Source organism: Penaeus vannamei, chromosome 20 (genome assembly GCF_042767895.1).
Source record: "Penaeus vannamei isolate JL-2024 chromosome 20, ASM4276789v1, whole genome shotgun sequence".
NCBI lineage: Eukaryota > Metazoa > Arthropoda > Malacostraca > Decapoda > Penaeidae > Penaeus > Penaeus vannamei.
Genome location: NC_091568.1, coordinates 36,466,428 through 36,476,427, shown reverse-complemented (window position 1 = coordinate 36,476,427; position 10,000 = coordinate 36,466,428). Strand labels below are relative to the sequence as shown.

General features: G+C 37.4%; 1 protein-coding gene across 1 annotated transcript in view; it reads right to left on the bottom strand.

The window, feature by feature from the left end:
- LOC113826253 (transducin beta-like protein 3) overlaps positions 1 to 10,000 on the bottom strand; it is an 11,882-nt gene that overhangs the window by 1,815 nt on the left and 67 nt on the right. Inside the window, exons 1-15 of the mRNA XM_027379126.2 lie at positions 9,975 to 10,000; positions 8,530 to 8,581; positions 8,004 to 8,196; positions 7,613 to 7,787; positions 6,828 to 7,004; positions 5,819 to 5,994; positions 5,511 to 5,716; positions 4,215 to 4,411; positions 3,827 to 3,942; positions 3,326 to 3,534; positions 2,876 to 3,034; positions 2,465 to 2,766; positions 2,211 to 2,316; positions 1,820 to 1,957; positions 1,511 to 1,701 (exon numbers count right to left, since the gene is read on the bottom strand). The exon at positions 9,975 to 10,000 is cut by the window's right edge and continues 67 nt beyond it. Coding sequence (XP_027234927.2) covers positions 1,511 to 1,701; positions 1,820 to 1,957; positions 2,211 to 2,316; positions 2,465 to 2,766; positions 2,876 to 3,034; positions 3,326 to 3,534; positions 3,827 to 3,942; positions 4,215 to 4,411; positions 5,511 to 5,716; positions 5,819 to 5,994; positions 6,828 to 7,004; positions 7,613 to 7,787; positions 8,004 to 8,196; positions 8,530 to 8,581; positions 9,975 to 10,000 — 2,423 coding nt within the window. The remainder of the gene's footprint in view (positions 1 to 1,510; positions 1,702 to 1,819; positions 1,958 to 2,210; positions 2,317 to 2,464; positions 2,767 to 2,875; positions 3,035 to 3,325; positions 3,535 to 3,826; positions 3,943 to 4,214; positions 4,412 to 5,510; positions 5,717 to 5,818; positions 5,995 to 6,827; positions 7,005 to 7,612; positions 7,788 to 8,003; positions 8,197 to 8,529; positions 8,582 to 9,974) is intronic.

The window sequence follows — 10,000 nt, the reverse complement described above, 5'->3', positions numbered from 1 at the left end:
ATAGGGAAAATAAAATAGGAAGAGTGAGAGCAAGCAGAAAAAGTAAAGTACAAGATATTTAGGGAGGAAGAAGAGAAAGAAGAATAGGAATAGAATGTTTAAGCAGGAGGAAGAAAATGAGGTGGTATAGAAGAGAAGAGAGGGGGAAAAGAAAAAAGGAAGTGGAGGAGGAAAGAAGAGAAGGAGAAGAAGGAGAAGGAGAAGGATGAAGAGGAGTAAAATGAAGAGAAAGAGAAGAGGGAAGAGAAGGGGAAGGAGGAGGAGGTGGAGGAGGAGGGAAGTAAAATAGGAAAAGGAAGCAGAAGAGAGAGCTAGCTAAAAAAATAAAAAATAAAGGATATTTTGGGAGAAAGAAGACCAACAAGAAGAGGAGGAGAAGGTTTAGGAAGGAGGAGGAGGAGGAGGAAGGGGAGGTGGTGTAGGAGAAAAAAGGAGGTGGGAGAGGAGGAAAGGAGAGGTGCTGGAGGAGAAAAGAGGAGATGGGGAAAGAAGATGAGGGTGAAAAGGAGGAGGAGGAGGAGGAAGAAGAGAATGTAGACATGAAAGAAAGCAGTGAGACTTTACCTAGTAGGACTTTACCTGGAAAATGCATGCCCGGCAAAAAAAGGATTTACGTAACATATTCAACCTAGATTCTAGGTTGAAATACCAAGCCTACACTAGGTCTAGGCCTATGATTGTTATTCAAAGTTCTGCAATGACCACTGTTGCCAGAACATTTCACTGACAGAAATGTAAATCTGCATAGCAAAAGGAAAGCACATAATAAGTCTTTACAAAATATGCCTTGGACTATAGCATATTCCAGGAAATCAATATCAGCCTAAAGCCACCAGGAGAGTGTAGTGTTCACTCAAGAAATGTGCTAGCAGTCTGCACACAGATGACTGCACGAGTAGTTAGTCAACAAGGAGTCAATCAGTACACCTTGTGACCTCATCTGATTTCACCTTTCCATGAGTTTTTTAGGAAAAATATTTCTGATATTACTAATGCTATTGATAAAGGAAAAACAGGTGAGATATGTAGAATTATTCACTGGCTCATTGGTGATTACATACTTGTACAGCCATCTATGTGTAGAGACAAATAACAAACCAAACTCAAAGTGGGCATAGTATGCACGTACATGCCTTCAAAGACATCTTAAAGGTATTCTTCATGATGAAATTAGTTATTGTCCAAGTAAATTAATATTTAAGGAGCTGCTATTAGGAATTTTTCGTGATGAAATTAGTTGTAGACCAAGTAAACAAATATTTAAGGAGTTGCTATTAGGAATTTTTCATGATGAAATTAGTTATAGTCCAAGTAAACAAATATTTAAAGAGTTGCTATTAGGAATTTTCCATGATGAAATTAGTTATAGTCCAAGTAAACAAATATTTAAGTAGTTGCTATTAGGACAACAGCTGCTATTAGTTTGATAGGTAATTTATGGACTATACTTAAAGAAAATACATTAGGATTATATACAGCATGGTACATATGAAATATATTATGCAATTACTTGATGTCCACAGAGCCCAGTGAGATGGATGCCGCCAGATACCGCAGGATACCCGCAGACTGGTGGAGAGCAGATACCCTCTTCAGATGGCGCTGCGTGTAGGGCAGGAGGCCTTCAAGGCTGCTCTGCCAACCTTGCATTTCCTCTAGCTCTTCTGGTGTCTGGTTTTGCAACACGATGTTCAAAATGTTCTGCATAGAGAAGGGCAAAGTTTTGATAATGAAGCACAAAACTAGATGAAACAAAAAAAACATATAAGCAAGAAAATGAGATAGTAAAACAAAACATACATATGGTTGGACAGTATACCTGAGCTTCACGACAGCTTTTGGTTGTGCTGTTCCATTTCACAGCATAGTCCAGCAGAGCATCTCTTTGATCTCTTCTTAGAGTTACCACAACCTTGGGTAGCTGATCTGGGCTCTCATCCAGAATCGATCTCACCACCTGTTCAAGAATAAGAGAAAAAAATGTAAATACATACATACATACATAAATACATATACACACACACATACACACAAAAACAAATACACACACACACAAAAAAAAAAACACATACACAAAAAAAAACACACACTCACACTCACATACACAGATATATATTACCACTGGCTTAATCACTAATCTTGAAATCAGCACTGTATGCACATTCTACTTTTGAAAACTCAGTTTCACAAAATTTATGCTTTCAGCTCACCTTCAGGGCATGCATAGGACGTCCCAGTTTAATGGCAATGCCAAGTGCTCGTGTCCACTTCTTGTCCTTTATTAAGTTTGCGAGTGTTTGCTCACCTGATGCTTGCCTGGTTGAAAATAGAACCAAAAGTAAAATAAGGCATCAAATACTATACAGTCACATTGCTTCTTCCTAAAAGAAATCTTTTGACCAATTTCAAATTCTATTTATCTTATCATTAATAATAATAGAAAATTAGTAAAAAATGAACAAACCTTTCAGCTTCTTTCTGGGCAGTGTCCCTTTCTTCTTGTGTTACGTCTTTCCAACGCACAAGTCTGGCATCTTCTCCGCCAGTGAACACTACTTGTGCGTCTTCATCTGTGCCACCATCTGGTCCCACACCTGAGACAGCTAATGCCCACGTCCTGTCATCATGGCCATCAAAGGTGGCCACACACAGCCGTGACCTGGCAGTCCAAAGCTTTAGGAGGCCATCAGATCCAGTAGAGAGTATTTGTTGTCCACTGCTGATCCAAGCTAACTTCAGCACACTCACTCCATGGCCCTCCAATGTCTGGTTGTCAAGAGAGTATTGATATCAAACGAATACAAAAAATGGTAATCAAAACCAAAGAAACAACATAAACTTCATAATAAAAGAGAAAAACATAAATAAAACTTACAGCAACATTGTTGAAATCACTCAAGGTCCAAAGCTTAATTGTAGCATCTGCTGAGGCTGTGGCCAAAATTTCATCTGAAGGGGAAAATTCGCAACACCAGAGTCCTCTTCGATGGCCATGGAGAACACCCAAGAGTGATAGGTTGTCACCACTCCAAACCTTTTTGAAATATTTTTATCAGTAATTTATCAAACAAATAAGAGGAGAAAATAAGGGGATGGAGGAGAAGGAAATTGAACTAGAAATGGGCAAAATATCAGATTTGCCTGCAAGGTCCCGTAATGACTGAGGGGCCCCCATCTACAGACCCTAACCTAGATCCTATTGGCAAGCCTGACCTATTTCAGAGTCAAATGATTTAACATAATGTGAATATACACACTGGGTAAGTTATCTTAGATAGCAAAGCATACAACATGAAAGGCCAAATTTTGGCAAATTAAATCTTACTTTAGCTGTCTTGTCTTGAGATGCTGACGCTATTAGTTTGCCATTGACAGACACACAGACATAGTTGATGTCCTTGTCATGGGCCTTCTCTGTGTTGCTACACACGAGGGAGGTTGAGCTCATGTCCTCCTTCTTTGAGAGGGCATCCTCCACTGATTTTATTTTCCATCGTTTAAGGCAGGTGTCTCTGCTTCCTGTCACCATGTAACCTACAGAATACATCATGGAGAAGAGAGAAAAAGAGTGAATAAATTTATCAAATTTAAATTAGACTAGATGGAAGGCAGAAGATAACAGTCTTGCCCTAATAACCAATTTTCTTTATTTGAATATATATTGCCCACAGAGAATGGGTTAATATTCATCACGCCTTGTTAATTTCATATGTGCTGTGCATAATCATTCTAGTATTTCATATTGCTGCACACAATCTTACCTATACTTTATCAATAAATATTTACAGATATTCATATCAATAACTATAAATCCATTTTTACATACCTGAGGCTAATGCTATACTTCCTACACCTGATGTATGGCCAACAGCTATGCCAATGCATTGTGCTGTTCCATCTTCTTCCCGAAGATACCACAAACGTGCTGTTGTGTCTTGAGAACTGGTAAAATAGATGAAAACAAATGTCCATACTGTATTGCACAAAATAAAGCATAAAAGGATAAACCATATGTCACATATTACATGCAAAATAACAAGATATTTCTAGAACCCTATACGCAAATTATCCAGCTAACATACAGCTATGCATTCAAAGGGACAATACTGTCTCCACTGCTGAATAACATTGCCATTAATTACAGTCAAAACAGAATACACTATATACCAACTTCAAGTTCCATCACTAGACACAAGAGGGAAAATGGAACGCACCTTGTGGCAAATATATTACAGTGTGTAGAGTGCCGTGCCACAGCAAGAATTAGTGCTGTGTGGCCGTGCAGAAGGTGGCAGCTGAGGTTAGCACTGTCATAGATCCGAAGTTGAGAGCTGTTTGTGGCCACAGCCAAGTGGGAGTCTTTGTGCCCTACAAACACTGCATCCAGAATCTGCTCATTATAACCTGCAAGCTGAAGGTAAATTGTTATTGTTTGAGTTATCTTAATGGCAAAAAGGAAGAAGTATCATAAAAAATCTTAAAACTATGAATAAAAATTTATAATAAATATAAGGACACTGACAGCAAAGAAACATACAGTTCATGTGACACACATAGCTGAAGGTATCATTCAGTAAAACACTTGAATTTAAATTTTGAAAGACAGAACTGGTTATCCAATTACAATTTAAATCTATTGTACTTCCTGACAGATTCTTTGCAGCATAGTGTAAAAATAAAAGTCTCAGTGTTAAAGAGTAATTTCAATATGTTTGGTTGTCCATTCCAAGTAAAAATAAGACCTAATTTTTGAGTTTTGCTTGGGTAAAGTTTAGCTGCTGGCTTTTCAACAGCTTTAAACTATTATACATCAAAGCCATAAAACACCAATAGAGCACAAAGTTGAAAAAGTTACTTGACTTAATATCTGCAAAGGAATTAAACATTATTTAGAAAGCCAAAATTGTGGTGAATAAGGGCGTGGTCATATAAGTGCTTTATCAACAACAAGGTACAAACCATATTCAACTATCATCTTCAAACTGATTACCTCTGCATCAAATTGAATTTGACTATGAACACACCACCATCTCCGTTTATACAGTTGTGTTGTGGTGTGAATTTGAAAGCAATAAAGAAAATAATGATAACATTCCTTCTTTCTCTTCTTGCTACTCAGAACACCCACATCTGTCTGCCTTTTCATTTCTTGGCACATATTTGCAAAATAGGAGTCAGTGCTGCTATGTGAAAGGCATTTGTCCTCTAAAAATACTAGTCAAGTTTGCTCATTGTAAATTGATGCCCTTGGATGATCGTCTTATAGCCGTGTGATGAAGATGTAAACGGAACAAGCAGACTTTTGCAAGTGGCTGGAAGATTTGTTGGTGATGAAAATGCTTGTAAGACCATCCCTTAAGGCTAAAGTTAGTAGCCAAGAATTTACAATGGTGGCAGCACCTGGATTAATACATCTAAGTGCAGTGAGTTATCAAAAAATCAAACTTAAGACTAAACTAATTCTAGTACCTTCATAGTTTTAATTCTCATATAAATGCAAAGTTGCTTACCTGTTTCCAGATATTGAGTGAGGATGTCTTTGCAAGAGTAATCGAGTGGTCAAAAGTAGTCATGAGGACAGAGTCAAGTGCAGGCACAACAGTAAGCTGTTTGATGAGAGTGACCCCTCCTTCCTCGTCCTTTGGAGGAGGCACCACAGGGGTTGAAGCCTTCCACACCTCACGTCCTGTGTCCACTTGCCACACTGCTGGCACACCTATAGAACATTATAAGGATAAGTAGGATAATGCAGAATATTGGGATACGCTATATGATATACTGCCATACAAGTATTTCATCATATCAATCTCCTACATACCTTTATCACCTACAACCATAGCATAGACGTGATCATCATCTGTTTTAGCACCAGGAAATGCTGTCCTCTCAGGATGCTGCAAGACTAACCCTGAGAGGGACTCAAATACTGGTACAACTTTCTTGCAGGACATGGAGATCAAATCCCACAGGATGATGACTCTATCTAAACCCACGCTGAAAAGAGAAACCCAGTTCAAATGTACAGCTAAGCAGGATAGATATGAGAAAAAATACTAGACTATAAAAAGAAGTTGAACTTAGCACCTCAAAGAGGTCATCCATTTTTTTTCATTAAGTTTCATAAGTGTACAAACCATGTGCCGGGGAGGTAGGGTTCATCTCTGGCATACACTTTTGAGAACATCATAAAAATGACAATCTGGATTTAATTAGATCATTTTTAAATATTTCCACTGTACACTATAGAAGAGAGAGAGATAGAGAGGTAGAGAGAGATAGAGAGGTAGAGAGAGAGAGAGAGAGAGAGAGATAGAGAGGTAGAGAGAGATAGAGAGGTAGAGAGAGAGAGAGAGAGAGAGAGAGAGAGAGAGAGAGAGAGAGAGAGAGAGAGAGTGAGTGAGTGAGTGAGTGAGTGAGTGAGTGAGTGAGTGAGTGAGTGAGTGAGTGAGTGAGTGAGTGAGTGAGTGAGTGAGTGAGTGAGTGAGTGAGTGAGTGAGTGAGTGAGTGAGTGAGTGAGTGAGTGAGTGAGTGAGTGAGTGAGTGAGTGAGTGAGTGAGTATGTGTGTTTGGGGGGTGGTGGTCTTGCAAAAAGAATATTTTTTTGTGTTGTGAAAATAATTTAAAAAATGGATGACCCCTAATAAATCACCTAAGTAAATCTATTTGATACTTTTTAACATATATTAGTTTTTTAAGTATAATCAAAATACAACAAAAAAATCCTACAATTCATATTCAAAATTAGAAACATGATTCCTTGACAAAAAATACATTTCTTTTGGCCAATACTACTGCAAACCAATAACAAATAATAATAAAACACATACCTGAGCATGTATTTCTGATCATGTGTTAGTGAAAGATCCGTAACTGCTGCATGGTGCCCATTCAATGTGGCATGGAGTTCCGATGAGCCAGCAGCAAGGTTCCACACATGGATGTTGTTGCCCGCCGAACCATACACTCGTGGTAGTTTCAGAAGATCAGGGTGGAACATTACGACCCTGTAACACATAGGATGTTTCTTCGCTGAGAATTATGTGTCTTTATTCATATGTTGCAGCTTCACAATGTCTCTATTGTTTTCTACTCATAAGAATTATAATTTTGGAGTGTGTGTGTACATAGACTGTCCTTTGTGATTTTGTATTATGTTGATTTTAAATACATATGGATGGTTGCAGAAGGACTTAGTCACCAAGGAGACAATTACTACTCCTAGCCTACCTGACCGTAGCCATTTGCTCCCTTCCTTGAATTTTCAGACAGAAAAGTTTTCATTTTCATTAAACTATTCACAGTATATCAACAAAGATATAATAATACTAAAATAAAAACAAGAACAATGAAAGTAATATTAGGCCTAATAGAAATAAAAACTTTCTTTTCACATAAAGTCAAAGAATGGGGTAAAATAAGTAAGATCAGGAAGGCCTAGTTGCTGACACCTTGGTGACTAAACACTTGTGAGCCATCAATGTATAACCAAAATCAGTAAAATAAGCCACACTGAACCATGAATGTTGTCAGTCGCTAGGGAGTTGTACCTCACATTCAACATGTTAAAAATACTATTCTGTTAATAAGGACAAAAGAAAATGATCAACCTTACCCAAAGACTCCCGAAGCTCCTTTGAGGCTGTGAGTACAAAATTTTTGTTCTAGGTCCCAGATCCTTGCAGATGAATCTGCTGCCCCTGTCACAAGCAAGGTTGAGGAAGCATCCCAGGCCATGGTGGTGACAGGACCACGGTGATAGGATCTGAAGCTCCGAACTTGCTCTAAACCTAAGTTCACCACAGAAGTGTTGTGGAGAAGAGGGATAATGGATAGAATAAATAGTTTATGCTACATATCCTTGTGTACATGGAAATATACCAATACATACACATTCATATACACATATATACATTTTACCACATGAAACTGAGCTTATATATAGACATATATAAATACTTCTCTACTCATATACATCAAATTATATAAAGACCTATGTAACATACTTGGCCATTGGTACTGTTGCACTGATGTAGATTTGAGAGCTACTGCTATAGTTTTATTATTTGGGGAAAGGCTCAGGCAGACAACTTCATCTTCTTCACAGGTAATTCGGCCTGTCACCTGACCTGTTTCCAATGACACGATCCCAACACTGTCTCTGCACTCACATAAAACTGCTGACCCATCATTTGTCACCTGCAAGTCAAAAAATCAATACAGTCAGAAAAAGTAAAAATCTCTTTAACAGATATACTTGCAAAGAATAACTAAATCAGAATTATATCAGAAGCTATTCTTAAGTTCATTATGAGAACATGAGTTGTTAACAATAGAGGCAACTTCTTTTATCACTCTTTCTTAAAAAACAAGTTTGACATGTCAGACCGTTAGGTCCCCCTATTTATAAAATGACAGAAAGAAAATGCCTTCAATATAGTTCAATATAGATCTCTCTCCATTTTCATTTAACTAATGCATATTTTCATATACAAACATGAAGTCAACTTTCACAAACTAATAACTCCATACCTCAACTCGCTGACCAGTGAAGTAGGCTTCAAACTTTGCATCCGCCTCATAGCTGAAATAGTGTAAAGGATATTTATTTTATAAATTTTGACACCTTTTATGTGTTTTTGTCAAACACTTAAAGTTATCATATCTTTGATCTTATTTACAACTCAAGAGGGATACAAAAACATAATACTTTTCATCTGATATATTTAACCCCTAAAAGGATGGCAAACAATAGAGCATGCTAATCAAGTAACACAATGTGACCAGCATAGGTGCAGAAATAGTAGTCTTAGCAAGTGTAATTACTGTACTATCTCACAAGAAGACTGCATAAAGCAAAGCAACACCTTGCTTTTGCCCTTTACACTTTGGCAAAGACCAGCATATATATTCAGACTGCTACCTTATTCAACAATAAATTTCCAGGAAGGTCAACAAAGTATCTTGCCTGAGTTAACAGGGTTTGTTTACCCTTGCCATAGAGTCAGGAGCAGATATAAATTAGCAGTAAAAATATAAACTCTGAAACATAACAACCTTTTGACCTTATAATATTATAAACATCCTAACAATCACAAATCTCTCACTTTCCCTGAACATTAGCCCTGGCTCTCCATACTCTCATAGCTCTCTTAGTCTATTTTATCCCATAAAAAAATCCTTCCTGGATATACATCATGTTCTCCTCTAATACTGGGACTATCAAGATCTCCTCAGTTATTTGTTTGAGCAAAGAATAACACCCAGCCACTCCTGGGATAAACAAACACTGAACCAAAAGCCTTTCTAACTCAGGGCCTCCACACCCAGACCCCACTCTATCATTGTATTCCCGTATAAGTGGCTTTGCCCAACTTGTGAAGGATATACCCGTGATAGAAAATGTCTTGTTTTCTGTTGTTCAATCCAACAGGCAAAGTTTGCCTTGTGTCTAACAGCAGTGTGAAAGAGAAACTATACTAAATGATACATAATCCATCTTGAATTCAAAGAGATGCACATATACATAACTTTTAGCATTTGGTGATTGTACCAAGACTAGCCATCACTCATCAAAGTATGTTCTAAGGTGAAAGGTTGAAATCAGGCTAATTTAAGTCTTTAAGAACCACTTTACATTGAGTTAATCAGTCTTCTAAGTTTCTGGTATTTTTTAAGGCGCCAAACCTTTCTATCAAAATGCAGTATACTATATTTGTTCATGATTCTACACCTTCTGGCTTATACCATATGAGAAATTAAGTCAGATTTCACTGAAAGACGAACCTATCAACTAATCAAGAACTATTTATAAAGTATACTCAATGCAATGTGAGTCCCTTCCAGTCACAGTACATAAAACAAATGGTATACAAAGCTTATATGATTATCTACCAATACTATAACATTTGCTTTTCTTTCTCCCCTTGATCTGATTCTCATGCCATACAATAAAATCATTATCATATTCGTCTTACTTGGTTTTTAACTGTAATTTCGAAGC